This window comes from Cyprinodon tularosa, unplaced genomic scaffold (genome assembly GCF_016077235.1).
Source record: "Cyprinodon tularosa strain WSP-4 unplaced genomic scaffold, ASM1607723v1 ctg693, whole genome shotgun sequence".
Lineage (NCBI taxonomy): Eukaryota > Metazoa > Chordata > Actinopteri > Cyprinodontiformes > Cyprinodontidae > Cyprinodon > Cyprinodon tularosa.
The window spans coordinates 185,157-209,016 of NW_024039444.1; the positions used below are offsets into that span (position 1 = coordinate 185,157).

Sequence of the window (23,860 nt, forward strand, 5' to 3'; positions counted from 1 at the left end):
ATGGTAGAGTTGAACCAGGTTCTATGGTAGAGAGATGAACCAGGTTCTATGGTAGAGATGAACCAGGTTCTATGGTAGAGAGATGAACCAGGTTCTATGGTAGAGAGGTGAACCAGGTCTATGGTAGAGAGATGAACCAGATTCTATGGTAGAGAGATGAACCAGGTTCTATGGTAGAGATGAACCAGATTCTATGGTAGAGAGGTGGACCAGGTTCTATGGTATAGATGAACCAGATTCTATTGTAGAGAGATGAACCAGGGTCTAGGGTAGAGAGATGAACCAGGTTCTATGGTATAGATGAACCAGGTTCTATTGTAGAGAGATGAACCAGGTTCTATGGTAGAGAGATGAACCAGGTTATATGGTAGAGAGGTGAACCAGGTCTATGGTAGAGAGATTAACCAGATTCTATGGTAGAGATGAACCAGATTCTATGGTAGAGAGATGAACCAGATTCTATGGTAGAGAGATGAACCAGGTTCTATGGTAGAGAGATGAACCAGGTTCTATGGTAGAGAGATGAACCAGGTTCTATGGTAGAGATGAACCAGGTTCTATTGTAGAGAGATGAACCAGGTTCTATGGTAGAGAGGTGAACCAGGTCTATGGTAGAGAGATGAACCAGATTTATGGTAGAGAGATGGACCAGGTTCTATGGTAGAGATGAACCAGATTCTATGGCAGAGAGATGAACCAGATTCTATGGTAGAGAGATGAACCAGATTCTATGGTAGAGAGATGAACCAGGTTCTATGGTAGAAAGATGAATCAGGTCTATGGTAGAGAGATGAACCAGGTCTATGGTAGAGAGATGAACCAGGTTCTATGGTAGAGAGATGAACCAGGTCTATGGTAGAGAGATGAACCAGGTTCTATGGTAGAGAGATGAACCAGGTTCTATGGTAGAGAGATGAACCAGGTCTATGGTAGAGAGATGAACCAGATTCTATGGTAGAGAGATGAACCAGGTTCTATGGTAGAGAGATGAACCAGATTCTATGGTAGAGACATGAACCAGGTTCTATGGTAGAGAGATGAACCAGGTTCTATGGTAGAGAGATGAACCAGGTTCTATGGTAGAGAGATGAACCAGGTCTATGGTAGAGAGATGAACCAGATTCTATGGTAGAGAGATGAACCAGGTTCTATGGTAGAGAGATGAACCAGATTCTATGGTAGAGAGATGAACCAGGTTCTATGGTAGAGAGATGAACCAGATTCTATGGTAGAGAGATGAACCAGGTTCTATGGTAGAGAGATGAACCAGGTTCTATGGTAGAGAGATGAACCAGGTCTATGGTAGAGAGATGAACCAGATTCTATGGTAGAGAGATGAACCAGGTTCTATGGTAGAGAGATGAAGCAGATTCTATGGTAGAGAGATGAACCAGGTCTATGGTAGAGAGATGAACCAGATTCTATGGTAGAGAGATGAACCAGGTTCTATGGTAGAGAGATGAACCAGGTTCTATGGTAGAGAGATGAACCAGGTTCTATGGTAAAGAGATAAACCAGGTTCTATGGTAGAGAGATGAACCAGGTTCTATGGTAAAGAGATAAACCAGGTTCTATGGTAGAGAGATGAACTAGGTTCTATTGTAGAGACGAACCAGGTTCTATGGTAGAGAGATGAACCAAGTTCTATGGTAGAGAGATGAACCAGGTTCTATTGTAGAGATGAACCAGGTTCTATGGTACAGCGATGAACCAGGTTTTTAGGGGATCAGGAAAGTCCATTGAATCAAATAGAAAGAGAGACAGAATATAAAAACGTCTGGACAGTCCTCATTAAGGACTGAGAAAATTAAAAAGTACAAACACAAAACTGACCAATAAAATAAAACAGGGACCAGTAGCTATAGTGGGAGTTACTTCAGCTCCCAGCAGAACCCTGACATTTCCTACAGAACCAAATCATAAAAAAATCACTGCATCCTTTCATGGTGTTTATGGTTTGGTTTCATCCTTTTGCTCCAAACTAATTAACTGTAAAACAGTAAAACCCTGTAATTACATGAAATGTATTTGAAGAACAAAATTTGCAGCTTCTGCTGCGTCTTGTTATTTTTTCTGTGCTTCTCTTGTCTTTTACTCTTTCCCTGCTTCCTTGTGTCTTTTGATATTAATGATTCTTTATCCTATTTACATTCAAATTACCTCCCAGGTGGTACACCAATAAGAGGTAAGAATGACAGGTAAAGAAAAACTCTTCATCCTCCTGCCACTCCTTCTTCCATCCCTGGATCATCCTCATTTCACTTCATCTTCATCTTCTCCATCCCCTGCTCTGACACCTTCTCTGCCTTCACAAAACAATAGCTGTGGTACGTTTAGGGTTGTTATTTCTAAATAGAAGGTAATAATAGATTAAACATGAAAAGAAGGTGCAGCCTCTGTGCTATTAGCAGATCTTTCATCTGCTGCCAGCTCCCTGAATTATAGAAAAGATTACAGCAAGCGGTGAAGCAGTGAGCAGTGATTAAGCGTGACTCTTCTTGTTCCATAATTCGGTCCTCACAGGTTCAAATCCATGGACGAAATGTGTGACTGGCCGTCTGTCTGACCGCCAATCACACAAGAACAGACCATGGTCCAATCAAGAGCTTGTGGGCGGTATAAACTCAGAGAAGCAGGCCTCAGCTTGAGCTGCAGGTTTTCTGCTTGGTCCTAGTGCCTGACAATGTCTGTGTACTGTAGTGTAACATTGTTTTTGGACAATAAAACGTGCCGAGGACCATGACGCTCATTTGAAAAAGTGCAGGGGAAATGTCCCTTTTGATTGGTAGGCTAATGAAGTTCAAACATGAAATATATAGTCTGCTTATTTATGCTCATGAATCTTAGGACGTTTTCACACCTGCAGCTTTAGGTCAACCTAAAGTAGCGAGAGCTACTGATAACCATGTAACCTTAGTCTCCACCATGATAGTTTTATCCATTCATCTCTGCTATTGTTATAGCGGCAGAGCTTCCAGATTTAAACCAATTGTCAGGGAGACAAAGCACTCTCCAAGTACTGCAGTGTTTGGTCCTAATCGACAAAAAGCGGGTGTGAAAGCCACCATACTAACTGAAAAATGCTGAACTATTATGTGCAGTAATGGTGCGAAAACACCCTGAGTTTGTAATGTATTTGTGAATTCTAACATGTGGCCTCTGTTCTTAGGAGCACTTCAAATTGAAAACAGTGATGAGTCTGACCAGGGGCAAGTATGAGTGTGTGGCTGTCAACAATGCTGGCACTCGCTTCTCCAGTCCTGCCAACCTTTATGTTCGAGGTAAGATACTCTTCACTTTGAATGACCCCTTCTGACTGCATCTTGTGGAACAGATCCCATTGGTTTCTGCGCGCTCTCTGTATTTTCTTGCTGTAATTTCTTCTTTTTATTTTGTGTATGATGGAACATGTTTGTAGAGTATTTTCCTCACCTGTTTAATTATTATAAAGTGCAGAAATTCAAAGCCGGATGGTGAAAATGTTTTGTTACTGTGGTCAAAATAGTCAAGTAGTGTGTTGAGAGAAAATGAAAATGAAAATCACAAAACAATGTACCTGCTCACTGATTATAAAGTGTGAAAAGCTGCCCGTTTCGTAGGGAAACGGTCATTCCAACCATTGCATTTCCGAATTCTCCCAGTGGTGCCCGACTTTACACGAATGAATAAAGTGGATGTGATTGGTCTTTTATCAAGGGGGCGGGATTGTTGTGGAGAAAGGTTCCCAAGCAAGTTTGGTTGTGGCCAGTTTGTTCGAAGCATCATGCTAACCAGTTAGCAACTTAGTGCTAGCAGGTTCCCAATGGGAAATTCCATTGGGACCAAGTAGCACTAAATTGGTGCCTTAGAAACGTCGCTGTCAAGGAACGCTATGGACAGAGGAAACATGCAAGAGGAGGAGAGTTTAGTGTCGGAGGTCGTGGATGAGTCTCCTCCGTCATCCATTTTTTATTTAGAGGAGGAAAGCGGGGACAAAGATGTTGTGGAAGAGGACACCAAGGCGGCAGAAGCTTGGTTTGGTGTAGAAGGCTTCTAGCCGTACATGTTTGAGCCCTTGCCTCGCAACGCTGCCAGTTCTGTTAGCTCTACGCCTGCCGAAGACACAGACGTCCATCCCCGTGAACACTGGAATGCAACTCAATGGGAAAGGAAAGGATTCTGGTTTCAACCGTTGCGTATATTAGCTGCGACATATGAGTCAAGATGCTATGACCGAAAACATTTGATTGACAGATGACCGTTGATATATGATTGGCCGAATTTAGGTGTTCAGGCTGACGTAGAACTAACTCGCCTGCAGAAGATAATGGAACCCCCCCCCCCCCCCACAGATTTTTAAGATTTTTTTTAAATAGAAATTTTCTAACTTTTGGGACAATATGATATGATAAAAAGTATATTTATGTAAATGTTTAAGCCAGAATGATTTGACATTTAAATATGATCTCCCTACGACTTTAAACACATGAAGTAGTCTTGGAAGGGGAAGTGTTCATCATGTTGATCTAGAACTTAAAACAGAGTTTGCCTGTTTGCATTGATAAAAAAAAAGCATCCTTTTTTTAATCATTATTTCGAAGGGTTAAGTTGCCTTTATTTTAGATTTTTTTTTAAATGGGTTTACAGGAAATTGAATTAGAAAGAGGGGGAAGACACGCAGCAAAGGTCCAGGGGTGGGAACATGTGACCTCTGCAATTGAGTCATGCACCATGAGAATATCATTAGTGACTTTCACCAGAGCTGTTTCAGTGCTATGATGAGCTCTAAAGCCAGACTGAAACTCTTCAAAAAGTTGATTATGGTGGAAGTGATTGCATGATTGTTTGGCAACTACTTTCTCAAGAATTTTAGATCAGAAAGGAAGATTGGATATAGGTCTATAATTGACCAAGTCATTTGGGTCAAGAGACGGTTTCTTAAGCAGAGGTTTTAAAGGGAATACCTCCTTAAATAACCTGGTTGGAACAGGATCTAACATCCAAGAAGTATCGATACTCAAAAAAGTATCCCAACCCTTCCAACAACTTATTAAGCAGCTAAACTCAAGGTATACTCTCCCCTCCCTGAATCACTTTATGTACAGTAAATTCCAGAGCTGTACAACACAACAAAACAAACAGTCTTGCAGCAGCTTCAGGGGAATCCTTACTGCTCCTGTACCTCTGACCTCTGGACCAGCAGGGCTGCATCCTCTTTCATGGCTGTAACCCTGCAATTTATTACAGAGTCCTGGGACATGCAGAGCTGGTGTCTGGGATGTGTTGGGCTACATTCAGAGCATACAGTCATTCATCTAGAGTGCAGAATAGAGGACTATGCACTTTCTGAACACTGTGATTGAATAATTCTGTCAACTTTTCAGTTTCAGACTTTTTTCTTACAGATGCAGCTGCTTTGAATACAGCATTTATTTTTGCTTGTTAACTGGTTTGGCTAGTGTCATTGTTATGTATGTAAAGCATAGCCAAGGTAACTTGACACCGCCAGATGGATTTGCTCCGCATATCCATCTGGAAACCTTCCGTTGAAGTAATTTTGGGAAGGCACGAAAATACTGGTTAGCTGATTGGCCTATGTTGGTGATAGATGGGCCAAATAAACCAATCAGATCAACGAAGCATATGATGTACTAACAGAGCGACGACGAAAACACAACCACAAGCCAGGCTACTCTTGCAGAAACCAGTCGGGAGAAGAGCAAAAACATCTTTTCCTCTGAGAAAAGCCTCCAGAGCAGTGTTTTGCTCTTCTTTCAGTGAAGAAATACTCTGTAATTCCAATAAAACTTGCTCGATAGCCACGCTAACGCTAGTTTCATCGGTTGAAGCCGCCATGTTCTTTAGACTGAACTGTACCCGCCTCAAAGCCAACACTGATTGGACGTTCATTTGGTGAACGGCTCAAAATTTTCTTTAACGGAGAGTCTCCAGACTGATCTGCGAGTGAAACCTTGAAAGCTTGCAAGATCAGGATGGTCTCACGAGGCTATAGCCAAGGAAGGAACACTTCAAATATAATTTTCTTTGTTTGTATGCACAGCATACAACTTAAAAATATTGTTCTTATTGTATTTGTTTTTTTTTTTGTATTTTATTTATTAATAAAAAAAATTCTGTTAAATTTTGGGGTTTGTTTTTATCCTTGTTGTATCGAAAATGGTATCGAGTATCGAATAATTTCCTGAGTATCGGCATCGAGTTGAACATTTTAGTATCGTGACAACCCTAGTAGAAGCACCTGCAGCAGTGGGATCAGGAAGAACAGACCCTTGGTTCTGAACCCAAGTAGAGTTTAGTCATTGGTTTTCCATTGATTCTCGATAACAGGTACGCAACAACGGTCTTCAAGTGCCACTATCCTGCAGGTTTTGCATGCATCCCTGCTCCTACAAACTAACGAAAGGCAAAATTATCCCCCGGGCATGTCGGTAAGTTAAGCTGAGGCCTGGCCATTAACCAATCATTACTTTCAGGTGTGTTTAAGAAGGGATGCACGCAAAAGCTCCAGGACAGAGACACTCGACCGGCGTTGCCTTAGCTGGTCTATAAAGTACAGCATGTTTAAGCATTAGGATGTTCAGAGATTCACTTGGTACCAGGACACTTCAAGATGTCAATCATCAACCTCGTAGCTATATCTTCTGACCTTCACTTGCATGTCAGGGACACTTTGGTGAAGAGAGCTGTCGCCAGATAACCGCCTGGTTTTGAGTTGGATACTTTGGAAAGAAGACGGACGGACTGGTGATGGTCTCCTGGGAATGACTGACAAAGCTTTCTTTGTCACATCAACTTCCACCTCCGAGAGAAATGTTCTCGATTTTGAGCTCTTTTTATTATTTTTTGTGTTTGGAAAAACTTTATTGTATTCCTTTCAAACAACCCCTTAACTCAACAAACAACAAATCACAGAAAAAAAAAGATTTAAAAGAGGTAAAAATGTTGTTTTTATCATTAAAGTGAAATTTCTCTCATTTCATTTGATCTGCGCTAATTTACAACTGAAGACGAACAGAAGAAGCCTCTTGGATGAGAAGAGAAAAGTCTTCCAGAAAACTTCATGCCCAGTTACCTAAACTGAACTTTTTCAAGCCTGACCTGGACCTGGATGACTGATAATCTTTACAGATAATTAAAAACATGTAATTTCTGGGAACCTTACAGAGTCGTGATTTTAGAGAATAAGAAAAAGCTTCCTAACTTCCAACAGTTTCAATCTTACAACATATTCTCATCCGTTCGTATGAAATCGTACGAAAAGTTATGCACACTATTTCGTACGTTTTGGACGTTTTTCCTCAAAAAAACAGATCAGTGCGCATGCGATGGCAGACAGAAAAAAAAAAGCAGATCCGCGGACGGACGTAAAACTGGGAAAAAAAGTGCAATCATCACTTCTTCATGTCTTTAACTACGTTGCTTGCTGTTTTATATCTTAGGGTTAGGGCTAATTCTAATTTATATTCTATTTTCTTGAATTGTGCGTAAGATGCGCATGCGCACACGACGAAAAAAACGTCCAAAACGTACGAAATTACGGTGCATAACTTTTCGTACGATCGCATACGAACTCATAATGAGAATAGGTTGAATCTTATTGTTATAACCCCACGTCTGCAGCGCTCTAGCAGTTACAGAAGATTAACAGAGATCTGTCAAAAATATCCTGAAGTTTCAAACTGTTATTGAATGTGACTGTTTAAGTGTTATTTTGACAGTTTGTTATAAACAATTTATTAATGTAGATCATTACTTACTATTTAATAAGGAACATGAAGGTATTTAATTTTTAAATCTGTTCTGTTTTCCTTTAGTTTTTTTTCACTGTTTTTGGAGCAAACATATTTTACTGTTTCTCCTTGTCTTCATTTTCCCTCTTACTCTCACCCATCCCCTCATTTTCACCACACCCCTTCATCTAAACTCCTTTCCAAATGTCGCGACTCAGATCAGCGAGAAGGTTGGTTATTCTTCACTCTTTCTCCTCCTAAGTCCTAAGGTCTGGCCGACTGGAGCCGTGCTGTGCCAGCGTCTCGCTGGGCGCCCCAGGCTCGTCCCAGCCACTGACTCAGGAGCTAAACATTCTGCTTAACGTTCACCTGCTCTCAGGGCCCTTCTTCCCCCAGTGTTATGTGAGAAAGAATGCTGTCTGAAGCCTTTTTTTGGCAAATTTTGTGAAATGAGCATTCATTAAAATTAAATACAGTAAAATAGCTTCCTCCACGCCTGCATACTACTGTTGATCTGGTCCATTTTCGGCTAGATAACTTCTGTTACGGATTGAAACAGAGGACCCAACAGATAGCATTTAACAGTTTATTTTGGGGCGGGCTGCGGTAGTTTGGGGAATAATCACCAGCGCCGGAGACAGGAACCTGTGGGACTGGAGATAGAAGGTTAGTGACCAGGCAGAGACTGTGGGACAGTTCAGCAGAGATGACAGAGGTCACTAACCTTCTCACAATCTGTGTATTGACTTGTAAGGTAGACCAAAGCTGTTGATGGGTTAGGTGATGATAATCTCCCTGATCCGAAGTCCGATGGGGGCACAATCAGGGATCAAGCTCATGGGACAGGACAATAAGCAGTGGTCAATGAACAAGCACAGTGTCAGTTGGGTGATTAGAGTACCTGGGATAATCCATGGCAAAATCCAGAGGCAGGGTCACGGCACAGACACAGGTCAGAGATCCAGGTAATCCAAATGGGTCAGATCGAGTTATGTCTGTTCTTAGCCTCACAGGCTCCAAACGAAGGTCATGAGAGATAAGAATGAGTCACACAGCCTCCTTCATGGCATGAAGGGAAGGACTGCTGTTATTAGGAGATCCATCTGACCAGTGGAAGATAGATTAACCTAACAGGGAACGGCCTTGATGAACTCAAGTTGTTTTTCCTCTAAATGTTCAAGTGTGGGAAAGTTCTTTATGCAGGGGGTGGGTTGGTTCCCCCGGGGGGAGAGTGTGTGTTGGGGTTTTTCGTAAGGTATAAATGTATGTACTGAGCATTGGCTCTATCTCACCGCCTGAGGACGTTAAATAAATTTGAACCTCATTTCCTGCAAGAAATGCCTGTGCCTCAGCTTCCTAACTTCACAAGAGTTAATGAGAAATAACTCAATAACTATAATGCTGGGAAAAACTGCGTCCAGACAGTGTTTTATTTGTAAAAGTATGCTCTCTTCACAAACTTTTCCTTAGCCTCCACGTTTGTCTCTCCTGCATGCAGATCTCTTTGATGAAAAAGCTGCCAAAAAAAAATGCACCAACAGAAATAGAGACAACAAAACAGAAACAATAATGACGTTAACAGAGAAACTCCTAAACATGCTTAACCAGCATCTGCAAGCACCATCAGTCAAGACTAAAAGTAGTTATTAGGAAAGTATAGATATGATTCCATTTCAAAGACATGAAAAACCGAAGCAGGTAAGTAGGATGCATCTACGGATGCATCTTTTTAGCTGCATGATTTCCCTTTGAGTCATCAGATGTTTGTCACTGTGCATCTTCACTTTAATAATCCATCTATGTTCTCTGTTAGACTGAACAGCTTATCTAATATCAAAATGTGGAAATGACATGATTAAAGCTGGGGATGCATTAGGCGATTTCAAGTAACCGGGGGTTGGCAGCAATGAGCTTTGATCGATGGTCATTCTTCTGTCCCAGATACAGGTTAAGGTCACAGAGGAAAGCAATAAACTAACCATACCAGTCCCAGGTATGTTATCACCAACAGCTACACTGTTGGAGGAAGTTTTCTCATCCTGCCAACCACTCAGACCTACTTGCTTCTGTCATTTAAGGTTGTAAATATTGGTTTTTCACCTTCCCCTGGTCTAACACCACAAAGTGTATTCTTAAATGCTCCACAGTCAGTACCAGCATCATAGCACACAGGGTCACAGGCCCTGTGGGTTGCTGCATTTAAACTGAGCTGCTTGGGTTAGGGTCATTGCACCCCAGCTGCATCTGAAAACCTTAGCTGTAGGTTGAGTTGTGTCCCCAGCTGAATCGCGTCAGACCAAGAGCTTCATAGACAGTCGGTTAAAACAGCAGAGAAAGAGGGTTCACAGTTGGATTTATTACTTTGGACATAATTGGCAGAATGACGCGTCTAATGTGACTGGACATAAAGATTGTTCCAGTACAGAAAGTAAAATATGAGGTGTTCAGAGCACTCTTTTAGGTTTTTATTTTCATAGCTTATAACCAAACGTTGTCAAAGAACCTCTCAGTAATGTGAAGCAATGATCAGATATTTTCTTGGTCTCATTTAAAGGTTTGGAAACATTCCCATTGAAAGACGGACCGAATTTATGCACAGCTCTAGTCATACTGAGCCCTCCACCCTAACACTTTCAGTTGGCAACCTGGAGCTAATGTCTGGCCCAGGGGCACATCAACATGTGTAGGAGAAAGCTGGGATTGACCTAACACCAATTACAACAGGTCAACTCTGCCCACTAGGGCTGAGTATTAGCATGGGTGTTGCGATATAATACATGTCACGATTCTTGGGTCACAATATTATGTTATCATGATTTTGCAATGTCACTACACAGCAAATGTTGCAATGTTAAAGTACAGTAGCAGCCTTTCAAAATGGCCCTTCCCAGTCAAACACCAGGCAAATGGCAGCCCACTTCCCTCCAACTCCCAACGAAACCCCCCTCCAACTTCCGGCCACTGTAGTGACCCCCACTATTTTTTTCTACTCTAACTCCACCCTTTCACTGAATTACAGGGTCTGACCAGGAGATGGCTCTTCTCTTTAGATCTTAATGACCAAAAATCATGACAGAAAGAATATTTTAATACAAAGACTGATGTTTAAAAAGGATTTGTAGGGGACCAGCCAAGGACCAGCCAAGAAGCAGACAAGGACCAGCAAAGGGCCAGCCAAGAAGCAGACAAGGACCAACCAAGGACAAGCCAAGAAGCAGCCGAGGAACAACTAAGGACCAGCCAAGAAGCAGCCAAGGAACAGCCAGGGACTACCCAGGGACCAGCCAAGGACCAACCAAGGGCCAGCCAAGAAGCAGCCAAGGAACAGCCAGGGACCAGCCAAGGACCAGCCAAGAAGCAGCCAAGGAACAGCCAAGGACCAGCCAAGAAGCAGCCAAGGAACAGCCAGCGACTACCCACAGACCAGCCAAGAAGCAGCCAAGGAACAGCCAAGGAGCAGACGAGGACCAGCAAAGGGCCAGCCAAGAAGCAGACAAGGACCAACCAAGGACAAGCCAAGAAGCAGCCAAGGACCAGCCTAGGAACAACCAAGGACCAGGCAAGAAGCAGCCAAAGACCAGCCTAGGAACAACCAAGGACCAGCCAAGAAGCAGCCAAAGACCAGCCTAGGAACAACCAAGGACCAGCCAAGAAGCAGCCAAGAAACAGCCGAGGAGCAGCCAAGGAAAAGCCAAGGAGCAGCCAAGGAACAGCCAAGGAGCAGCCAAGGAACAGCCAAGGAGCAGACAAGGACCAGCAAAGGGCCAGCCAAGAAGCAGACAAGGAACAGCCAAGGAGCAGCCAAGGAACAGCCAAGGAGCAGCCAAGGAACAGCCAAGGAGCAGCCAAGGAACAGCCAAGGAGCAGCCAAGGAACAGCCAAGGAGCAGACAAGGACCAGCAAAGGAACAGCCAAGGAGCAGACAAGGACCAGCAAAGGGCCAGCCAAGAAGCAGACAAGGACCAACCAAGGACCAGCCAAGAAGCAGACAAGGACCAACCAAGGACCAGCCAAGAAGCAGCCAAGGACCAGCCTAGGAACAACCAAGGACCCATCAAGGAAAGTAGGGACATTTTGAATGGCTACTACTGTACCACTTTAGGAGTGCATTTGGTCCCACACTAATTCTGAGTGGGAGTAAATGCACTCTTAAAGTGTTACTTTGACACTGCAACATTTATTGTGTATTGTGATATTTTTCCCAGCTATCAAAATTAAATGTATAGATAAAAAAGCAGGTGGTGTATTTATTCCTCTGAAGATATTGATCATTTAGTTGTTTTTGGTTTCCAGTGCAGCGAAGCCTAATGGGTCATCAGGTTTGAAGCTGAACGTTGCTTGTTAGACGACATACTAACATCCCACTGCTGCGCTGCACTGGCTGCTGGTCTATTTGCAGACCACAGACCCTAAAACAGGTCTTCTCATTGACCACAGCCAGTTCACACATAGCAGGTCACAGTACCAGCATCCAGCCATGTGGTTCCCACATTAGGGGGGTCTGGAGTCAACAAGTCGTGTCTATGTCATGTATTTTTTCCACCCAACCACTAAAGCAGGTGAGTCCATTCTGCTCAGGTTAATTCTCTTTGCTGATTGGGTTCACCTGCTTCAGTGGCTGGGCGGAATAAATACATGACATAGAGATGACTTGTTGACTCCAGATCCTCCATCTCTGGGGGTTCCTGACATGTTTCAGTTTTCGTCTGCTTACAGTCTCTGTTGTGACCCCCCACAGTGCGGCGCGTGCCTCCCCGCTTTTCCATCCCGCCCACTAACTGTGAGGTGATGCCCTCTGGAAGCATCAACCTGACCTGTGTGGCAGTGGGTTCTCCGATGCCTCTGGTCAAGTGGAGGAGCGGAGACAGGGAGCTGACCCAGGAGGAGGAGCTCCCCCTGGGCCGTAACATCCTGCAGCTTACCAACATCCAACAGTCTGCTAACTACACCTGTGTGGCCATCTCATCTCTGGGCATGATTGAGACCACGGCTCAGGTGTTTGTCAGAGGTAAGAGGCGCCACACAGTCAAGAAATGATCGAAAGAACTAACTAGGCTGCAACTAATGATTATGCCAAACAGTCTTCGGCTTTTTACAAACTTAAACCAAGTGAAATTAAAACTTTTCCACTTTAGGAGTTTTTTTTATCTTAGTGCAAAATATTTATTAATTTTTTTTTTTTTACAATATTTTTTTTCCCAAAATATATTTATTCAAATTTTAGCAATTTAAACAAACATCTTGAACAATATACAGAATGTAATCACAGCAATATTTACGTTACTGTTCAAGTCAAAATAAAATACAGACAACAAATTGCCACACTAAACATTTACTCCAATGCGACTGATCACATTTTATACTTAGCCTCTTATAATCAAAATTAAATTTGACTGTATTTGTCCTCCAATAAATTGTCTTTGGAAACTGCGGTTCACTTGTTCTTCAATCACTTGCACTTTTTTTTTTTAGATATTCAGAGTCTTAACATAATTAATGAAGAAGTTCCAAATAGATTCAAACAGGTCCTGTTTGTCCTTTAATATATACATTATTTTTTCCAGAGGGAGGACAGATAACCAGAGATGGCAAAAGTACTCACTTTCCATACTTGAGTAAAAGTACAGATACTTGTGTTAAAAAATACTCTGGTAAAAGTGGAAGTACCGACTAAACTTCTTTACTCAAGTAAAAGTAACAAAGTACAGGCTTGTAAATTTACTTAAAGTATAAAAGTAAAAGTAGAAACCACTTTTTTCATGCCGTTGCCTACATTTTAAATGGATGTCTGCCAATAGGACTAGATCTCCGTTGTGTTCATTTTCAATGATCTCGTCATCCATGGTACTATGCTAACGCCACCGCCACCAAGCTGCAACGATTTGCCGCCAATGAATACCGCCGAATCTGTCGATTCATCTTGTAGTGGTGCGTCAAATGCAACGTAGATTCCCATCCAATTAGATTGAATTTGGTATTGATGACGTGAAAAATAATAACGGTAACTCCAATGAAATGATTCAAAACTAAAGTAACGAGCCAATTTTTTAAAATGTTAGGAGTAGAAAGTACAGATATTTGTGTAAAAATGTAAGGAGAAAAAGTAAAAAGTCGCCATAAAAATAAGTAGTAAAGTAAAGTAAAAATATTAGAAAAATCTACTTGAGTACAGTAACGAAGTATTTGTACTTCGTTACTTCCCATCTCTGCAGATAACATCTGCTGCAGCCGTTGGTTTATGCTCGGTCTGTGAGTCTCTTTCCAAAATATAGATATACATTTCTTCGCGGTACACAAACTTAAGTTTATAAACACTCGTTCATTTTTTGTGTAAATAGGTTTTTCAGGGAATAATCCAAACACAAACAGCCTTGGCTCAAAAATTATCTGTTTAGAAATTATGTTTTCTATAGCACCTTGTACTTCTTTCCAAAACTGTATAATTTCTCTGCAATGCCACATACAGTGAACCAGAGTCCCTCTATCCTCTGTGCATTTGGACATAGATCAGGTATCTCCCTGTTATACCTATTGAGGTCTACTGGTGTTATGTAAATCCACATTAGCCATTTATATTGAATCATTTTTAGAGATGTGTTAATAGAGCTGGTGTAGACCATTTTACATGCTGTCTGCCAATCTTCCTCTGTTAACACAATCCATAGATCTTCTTTCCAAGCCTTAAGTCTATCATGAGATCCTTCTGAAATTTGTAACATCATTAAGTTATAAAACTCTGTTACGGTACCTTTTTTCAAACTGTCCTTTGTTAACATTCTTTCTAAAGTTGACATGGCAGGCTTCGTCAAAAAATTCTTTTGATTCTTTCTTATGAAGTTTCTGAGTTGAAGATATTTAAATAAATGTTTCTTGTCCAGATTAAATTTATGCTGCAGATCTTGAAAGTTCATTCTATATCTGAGTCTGGTTCATAAAGATCCTGAATCATTTGAAGTCCTTTGTCTTTCCAGACTTTGAATGTTGGCTGACCAAAGACAGACAATTAGTTTCATTTAAAATTCTTTTTACATCTCTCCATACTCTTATCATATTTTTAAGAAATTGATTTTTAGTATATTTAAGAAGCTTTGATATTGAATTTGAATACAGATATAAAGGGAGAGTTAAATTTAAATCTTTCCATATCAATCCAATGAGGAGAATAATCACTGTGATAGAACATCATAGACCTCAACTGCACAACATAGTAATACAAAAGAAAATTCGGGCACTTCAGGCGTCCTCGGTCAAAAGGTAGAGACAAACGAACTCCTCCAGCAGTCTAAGCCTATAGCAGCAGAACTATAGAGATAGCTCAGGATAACCTGAGCCACTCTAACTAGAAGCTTTATCAAAAAGGAAAGTTTTAAGCCTAGCCTTAAAAGTAGACAGGGTGTCTGCCTCACGGACTAAAACTGGTAGTTGGTTCCACAGGAGAGGAGCCTGAGAACTAAAAGATCTGCCTCCCATTCTACTTTTAGAAATTCTGGGAACACATGAGGGATAACTTCACTTTTGAGCCTCCTGTTCTCCTTGGCTTGTACATTTCTATAATTATTGGTTAAAATAGAGTTTTAGAAAAAGAATATCTTGGAATAATGTTCATTGAAGGATCTACCCTCCTAAAGCGTGAGACTTGGTTCTCCAAGACAACTAATTTCTATAGAGAGAATCTTCCCACACAGGGCCCATTTTCTAACTCAAAGTTTGAAGATCTGGAAAATTAATGGTATTCATTTGTTCCTTTAACTTTTGTAAGAGCTGGGAAGTCTGTGAAGCTACAAAAAGGTTAAACGATATCAAATCTTTACCCTTTCCTTTTCTCTTTTTCCAGAACTGGTTGTTGCATTTTTTTCTGACATTTAAAAACTGTACAGCTGGTTCAGCAGATTTGTTGATTTCTCAGATCATAAGATAGATGATGAAATGTGCATATGAACTAAGAGAAGTATTTGTTGCTATGTCTGACTGAGCCCTTTCTCATTTTGGCAGCTCTTCCAAAGAAGCCCACCTTCCTGCAGGTGGTAGAAACCACAGCCACCAGTGTGACTTTAACCTGGGAGTCTGGGAATGCTGAGCCTGTGTTGTACTATTTGGTCCAGTACCGCTCCAAGCCCTCTGAGAACGGTTTTCAGGAGATCGATGGCGTCGCATCCACCCGCTACAGCATCGGTGGCCTTAGCCCCTTCTCTGAATACGAGTTCCGTGTCCTAGCTTCTAACAGCGTAGGTCGGGGGCCTCCGAGCAGCACCGTGGAGATCAGGACAGGTGAGCAGGCACCATCATCTCCACCTCTTCATGTACGAGCACGCCTCCTGAGCTCCACCACTATACTGATTGAATGGGAGCCTCCAGAGGAACCAAACGGTCAGCTACAGGGCTATCGGATCTACTACAGGTCTGAGCCCAGCAGCCCAGTCAGCAGCTGGCAGATACTCAACACCAATGACAGCAGGTCCACCTCCATCTCAGGTCTGACGCCAAACATCACCTACAGCCTCAGGATACTTGGCTTCACAGCAGTGGGAGATGGACCGCTGTCTGATGTTCTGCAGATAAAAACTCAGCAGGGAGGTGAGTGCCCCCCCCCCCTGCAATGATTCAACATCTCTTATCCGTCACAAATATACAGATATGCCATGTTCTGCAAACGGTCTCTAGAAACTCTACATTCCCCAGTATTTTATGGTCTTATGGTTTTATTTTCTGCATATAAGAGCATCCTGTCCAATGCTCGTATTGTGCAATAATATATTCAACTTATTTCCAATTTAATGAAATAATATTTGGTCTTACAAATGTTTCTCTGAACAGCAGAGGTGTTTGAGCAAAGAAGAAAGGGTGATAGCAGAAAGAAGAACATACAGCTGGTTTTCCCTTTTCCTATATGGCCGATCGAGCATTCAGGTTTAGTTCTAGACATTATGAGGCTGATCCCATCTAACCTGTTTGGGGAAAGGAGGGGCGATGAGCAGAACCTTCCAAGCTGATTGGCCAAAGCAACACAGAGTGCTCGCCTTACAAACTTTGGTTTTAGGGAAATAAATGAAACAGACACCAAAAGAAACCGCACCAACTTACATAGGTCCACCCCTATATAATAATAAACATGTAAATCTCAGATATGTACACACCCAAAAAAATTCAGCTTTTGGGTCTTATCTAAAATGGCCACCAGTGTCATGATTTTACTAAAGTTCAGACCCAAAAGCTGAAGACCAAACAGGGAGACCAGGAGAAAAGGTTTAACAGGTTTTATTAAATAGATAATGCAGAGAGAAGTGTGGCTCTGAACACTGCTCAACCGGAACTGAAAAGTGAGGGGAAGACACAGCGATTAGTTCAGGGTCAGTGGGAAATTTGATTTGTGAACTTGGAGAAGAGGAATGCTGACTCACGATTCCAGAGAAGTTGTTGAATCTTTGACTCCAGTCTGTGTGCTGTAGTTCCAGTGTTTGTCTGATTCGGTGGAGGGCGGAACAGGGTTTACCCAGAATGCAGTTGTTTGTAGGTGAACGGAGATGCTGACTGCCACTCAGATTTTCTGCGGTACTTGAACGGGTCGTAGTGGAGATGAATCCCTTTCTCAGTGTGAAGCTCAAACGATCTTTTGGGGAAAGTGGGTCCAAACCCCCCGTTTGAACCCCAGCTCAGTTTGAAGCTCAGTTGATCCTTCCAGGGAGAGAAGGTCCGAAAAATCCAGTTTGCAGGATGACTTCCTGACAAAGACAAAAACAATGTTAAAACTCAGCTTGACAAGAACTCAGTTTGACTCAGCAAAACTCAGCTTGGCTAGAGTACCCAAAGCTGGCAAACACTCTGGTCTCGAGGTAGTGGCAATCAGCAGCTTAAGAACACTCCGTTAATGAGGAAACCATCAGCAGGTGTGTGAGGAGGCAGACCAGAACCAGGCGCCTCCTGGTGGAGGAAGGGAGACAAACACAGAAACACAAACACACAGACAGGAGTCCTGACAACCTAAGGTGATTTAACGCAAGGTCAGACCTTTAGAGACCGAGACCTCATAAGGTCTTGGTCTTCTCTTGGTCTGGACCTCTAAAGGTCTTGGTCTTGTCTCGTTCTTGGTGTTCCTTGGTCTTGCTCGGTATGGTCTTGACTCCAGCCATGTAGCTGCCATCAGCTGGTCCTCAGAGGCAGTTTCACCACTGTAGTTTAGTCCAGCAGCATCCTGCTATTTTTCTGAACCAAAGACGTCATTCTGAGATTTTACGAAGGGATCAGTTTTTAGAACTTGAAAACAGGTCACAGTGCAACTCCTGGTGGTAACCAGTGAGAAACACCAGCTGCTTATGGGAAATGACGCTGCGGTTTGTGCACTGCATGAGAGACCAGATCAATCTGGTTTTCCTCCCTTTATTTTACGTTTCTCCACCTTTTAAATGTCATGAATTGTTCGAAAAAGTTTCATACAGAGACAATCTTAGAAAAATCACTTAGATCGGTAAATTCATTCTGTTTTTTTGGAAAAAAAATCCTGAATCCTAAACAAACTTTTCAAAAGTCATCCATTAGACGACAATTATTTTGCAATTTGCTCCTAAAAAACGGATCTCCGTAAGCTGACAGACCACTTCTTAGCATAAAACCATGAACAATTAGAATAAAATCTTATATATTCTAATAAAGGGGTTAGAGTCCACTAAATGAAGTTAACATGAAAAGCCAGACTATGAAGAAAGTATATTTCTCATATCTGTATCGGTTCTGTCCTTAGAAACCTTTACCGGTCGATCTCCACTGCGGTAACCATTCTGTTTCTGCTTTCAGTTCCATCCATACCTTCAGGCTTTGAGGCCGAGGCAGAGTTGGACACCAGGGTAATGTTGTCTTGGCTTTGGCCCGTCCAAGATCACATCCTCAGCTATGAACTGCATTACTGGGAGGCCAACAGTCCCAACAACAAGGTGAGCTGCATCCGCTAGAGCAATAAAAATCCAGGTTCTTTCTAATGTGAAGGTCTGCATTCATCTAAAACATAAATGCTTCAGCCTGAATGATCAGTGATGGGAGTAACGGCGTTACTAACGGCGTTACCTTATTTTAGTAACGAGTAATCTAACAAATTGCTTTCACTGTAACTATAACGCAGTTACCATTGCAGACACCCCGTTACTGCGCGTTACTCAGGTCGCACAATGAACCTTTTTTCATGATAGGATTCGTGCGCGCCTTGTCATGAGAGAGGAGAGGATGAGAATGGCTGATGTATAGTGAGATTCCGTCTGTCAGTTGGGTAGGTGGGTGTTTCTGCTGGTGGGTGTTAACGTACAGCACACACAGAGAGATGGAGAGTGAGGAGGACTCCTGCAGCAAAACAGCGTTTTCCAGATGGAAATACCGGTGTTACGTCGAGCTGCGTTTCCCTATCAGATACGGTTTCCCCTGCATCTCCGCACAGCGCAGGCGGCACGATTCACCGCGCAAGCGACAGGATACGTGCATGCTCGCTAAAGGTGCGGAACAGCCGCCCTGTGCTCGCGCCACAGGGGAACTACGGAGAGCGAGAAGGATCAAATATTGGATGGATGGATGAATGGATGTTGCAGTATCTATAACAACCCAAACACACAGGATTTCAGAATTAGACATCCCCAGTTATTAATTTCATTCACTCACCAGATCTGAACGCCCTGTTAAAAAACTTCCCACCCATGAGTAGAGGTGATGCAGTCTGATGATATTTACACCGCGTTCCCCCCATGTTAAGCAGGGGGAACGCTATCTGACGGGGTTCATAGGCCCGTCAGATAGCGTTTCCCCCTGATGTCATTTACCTTGAGTTGCAATAAATGCAAAACTCTCTGCAGGTTGTGGAGTAAAAATTGAGCACTGAGAGTAAGAAGAAAAGGTTTTATTTTCTTTGCAAAGGAGAATCACAGAACAAGCTGAACACAGCTCCCAATGTGATTCTGAAGCATTCAGAATCACACCCCTCCATTTAAGAAGAACCCACAGCATACACACACATGAACATTGAATCTTCCCAAGGGTAACACGTCATCAAAAGACATAAATATACTTTTGGATAAACATTCCAGACAACTGTTTTCCGTTCACACCAGAGACAGGACGTGAGGATCTTAAACACAAGGACCTGTTTATCTATGTTTTCCTCTTATCTAACCTAGTGAGGAAACTCCTTTTCAAACCTCCTTCCTTTCCCTACATCTCAGCACAAAGAATGGAACAAAGCCTCTAACTAATCACCCCTATTCAATAAGAAAAACCTGGCACACTTTAATATTTAACCTTACTAATATCCAAGGAAAAACCACAAATCACAATGTTCTTGTCTTTGTCGTCCGCTCTATTCAGCTGGCTTTGGAAACACACGGCGAGAAGGTGGGGGCTGGGTGGTGAGGGTTACGGGGGCGAGAAACGCAAAAGTAACGCAATAGTTGCTTTTACTAGTAACTAGTTACTTTTATTGTGGACTCAGTTAGTAACTCAGTTACTTCTTGGGAGAAGTAACTAATAACTATAACTAATTACTTTTTCAAAGTAACGTGCCCAACACTGTGAATGATGAACATATTCATTACCAAGAGTAATGGATCAGGACTGTGTACCTCGCTGTCCACACATACCCATCAATGACCTGCAGTTACTCTAAAGCTATTCATCCTGACTGATTTAGAATGATTTTAAATGTAAAACTAATATAAACCTTTGACTGGAATTCATTATGGTCATGACAGGGAGGCCTTCCCATCATTTCCAACAGCAAATGTTCAAACTACCAGTGGAAACAGGATTTCTGCATTGATACAAATGATAGAATGGCTATGATGCTAATACAATTTTTTTATGAAATATTCTACATTTTATTAATTAATTTTATCAATTAATTTAATCCCATCATTATTCTGTTAAATTGTTATAACATGTTGTTTTGTTTTGCTGCTCCGATTTTATTTTAGACATTTTAAATCTAGACTTTGATCATTTTGAAGTTTTATTAAAGTCATTATCTGATGTAGTGATACACAGGCAGAAGAATCCCTTTAATTTTCCTGGTGATGTCCACAATTCCCCCAAACGTCGAGGTTTTACCTGTTAAATAACTAACACACAGGGCAGATTGCTTGATGTGGAGTTTCTGTATAACTGAATGATTTCAGTCTGGAGTTTGTAGAGTTTCCTTTTTCATATTATCTTTTGAAACAGTTGCATCTGTGTGACGTATGGCTCGCTGTCATTTCTTCACAGCGTAGTGTCAGTTTCAGCGCAGTGGGCTCCTATGCAGTGGATGGTCTGAAGCCAGACACACTCTACCTGTTTTCGCTAGCAGCTCGATCTGACAGAGGTCTGGGAGTCTTCACTCCACCTGTCCAGGCCAGAACCACCAAATCCAGTAAGCAAACCTTCAATCTGCTCTCTGAATTGTTCTTATTGTTATTGACGCCGAATTAAGTAAATCAGAAATGTTTCACTATATAAATATATATTTAATGTGTTTAGACCTTCAACAGCGATTTTCTTTTGAAATCTACATCGATCATTTTGATACTCTGACTGTGTCATAAATAAAAAAACCTGCAGGTCTACAGAATATTAGATGAAATCAATTGTTTTTTGTTGTTGTTTTTTTTTAGTAACACCTTGATACTATCACTGAAGTATAAGTATTATTATTTAATCTGACATGTATACTGTGGTAGCTGTAGATCAGAATATGGCCTTTCTGTATGGAAGTGAATTTCTAAGTACCTGGAACCAAGCACCTGTAGTTGCAGGATTGGAAAAGATAGAAAGTATGACTTCAAACTGAGGTGATTCAGAAAGATTGAAGCTGTGTTTTTGGATGGTTTCTCAGTGCTTGGACCTCCTCCAAGGAAGGTGGTGACAGAAACCCTCAACTCCTCCAGCATCAGGGTGACCTGGAAGGCTCCGTTACCAGTAAAGCAATCTGGACAGATCCAAGGCTACCATGTTATCTGCTCCAGGCTGAGGAACAGAGAACCACACGGCCAGCCGGCCATCATCGACGTTTCAAACCCTAAAGCACAGGTAACTAATTTTAGGTTGTAGCAGATTAAAGTAGATTCAGGAAGGTCGCTTATTAGGCCTCTTCCTCGTGTAACTCTTGAAAAATAATCATTAGAATTTAGTTTCATTATTAATTAATAAAACACTTTCTTCTATGGTGCTTCAATGTCTTGCAAAAATATTTAGCCCCTTGGCATTTTTCAGACTTTGTTGCCTTAAAGTCTGGAGTTAAAATTGTTGTTTAAATAGTTTCATCATTCCATGTATAGAACTCGTCTTGAAATATGGGAAAATTTATGATAATCTATGTGAACCAACCAAAACAAGGACAGAGCATCATAAAACAGCTCTATGTTCATCCCCTGAGGTCAGTAGTACTAGTAGTAGAGCCCTTTAGCAGCAGGTCCAGGTCTCTAGAAGCTCTCCACATCTGGTCTTTGGGGTTTCTGTAAACACCTCAGAGTTGATCTGCTCCAGCTCCTTCACTGTTAAGAGCCATCTATAAAACCTGCTGTGGATTCTTGATGGGATTGAGGTCTGGACTTTGGCCAGGCTCATCTGGAACTGACATAAACATTATTCAAATATTTTTTACTGGATTATTTGGAGATACAAACATCACATTTAGGGGGAGGGGTGGCCTAGTGGTTAGGGCATAGAGCTGGGAATCCTGAGCTTCTGAGTTTGAGTCCCACTTCCACAGACTGCCACTCTGGGTCCCTGAGAAAGACCCTTAACCCCACACTGCTCCCCGGGCACTGCACAATGGCAGCCCACTGCTCCCCAAAGGGAGGGGTTAAATGCAGTTCTGTAGTTGTGACAGTTGAATGACAATAAAAGCTGAAAAAATAAAATGAAAGTAAAATAAAAGTATGAACCTGAAATATGAATGGGTAAATCCATTTACCATAGACTTCCTTCTACGATACAGTGGTTGTTTTTTTGATTGCTTGCTATGAGTTATCAGGCAGCCTGCAATAAAAGATAACTAACAAAATATGGTACACACAGACTAACATGTTTCTTGGATTTTCCAACAAGCCAGTTGATCTCCTTCACCATTGATTAGCTCCTTGCTATCTGCACCCCTGGGGAGGGTAACATACAACATTCCTAATCAGCATACTAATATTTTAGCCCCCCCTGGTGGGAAACACACCCCATCAGACAGAGAAGTCTAAAGACTTTGCAAACAAAGTCAAACATTTAAAGATGGCGACTTTTTGATGTCACTAATGAATAAATAATTGAACTTTATTGATCTCACAGTGGAGAAATTCCTTCTCTGCATTTAACCCCTCCCCTTGGGGAGCAGTGGGCTGCCACTGTGTGGCACCTGGGGAGCAGTGTGGGGCTAAGGGTCTTGCTCGGGGACCCAGAGTGGCAGGCTGTGGGAGTGGGGCTCAAACTCAGAACCTCAGGATTCCCAGCTCTATGCCCTAACCACTAGGCCACTAGGGTCAGGGATTGATAAGATTTTCACGATTCTCTTGTCGATTCTGTGAAATGATTTGAATCCCTATCGATTCTCTTATCGATAAAAAAGAGACAAACAGTTTGATGATGAGCATCAACTTTGTTTACTTAACTATCACACAACCTTACAAACTCAACAAGGTCAAGATGTCCACAATGTATCTGTTTAATGTGGAGAGAAATATTTTATTTAGACAATCTGACAACAGCCTCACGTTCACCTACCAAAATTCATGGGCCCGTTGCAATAGCTAGAATCATGTAAAAATTCCAGCTACCAGTAGTTCTAATTAAACATGCTGGCAATGAAGGGCTGGATTAACGAGAAAGGCCCATTAATAACCCCAAAGAGAGGTAGGAAACGGGTTTATTTCCAGAAATGACATCTGATTTACTAGGAACCACATTAAAGCTGCAGTCTGTTACATTGAGAAGAAAGCAGACTTCGACTGAAAATTTGAAGAAAAATAGGTTTCACGCCACTCCCCCACCCTCTCTGCTTCACTCATGCCCCACCTCCAAGCTCCACCCCTCTCACAGCATCTGAGCGGCTACCACACTCGACCAGAAGCGTCCAAGCAGCATACGCGGCAGCTCTTCCATTGACATCTTCTTTTTCGAAGTCTTTGCCGTGTAAGCAGTTT

The 23,860-nt window shown here is 42.0% G+C and overlaps 1 protein-coding gene across 1 annotated transcript in view; it reads left to right on the top strand.

Moving 5' to 3' along the window:
- LOC119771888 (receptor-type tyrosine-protein phosphatase F-like) overlaps positions 1–23,860 on the top strand; it is a 122,442-nt gene that overhangs the window by 38,944 nt on the left and 59,638 nt on the right. The window contains 9 exon segments of the mRNA XM_038268120.1: positions 2,168–2,185; positions 3,170–3,207; positions 3,209–3,281; positions 7,949–7,960; positions 12,469–12,738; positions 15,723–16,304; positions 18,519–18,655; positions 20,961–21,105; positions 21,568–21,761. Of these exon segments, the coding sequence (XP_038124048.1) occupies positions 2,168–2,185; positions 3,170–3,207; positions 3,209–3,281; positions 7,949–7,960; positions 12,469–12,738; positions 15,723–16,304; positions 18,519–18,655; positions 20,961–21,105; positions 21,568–21,761 (1,469 nt within the window).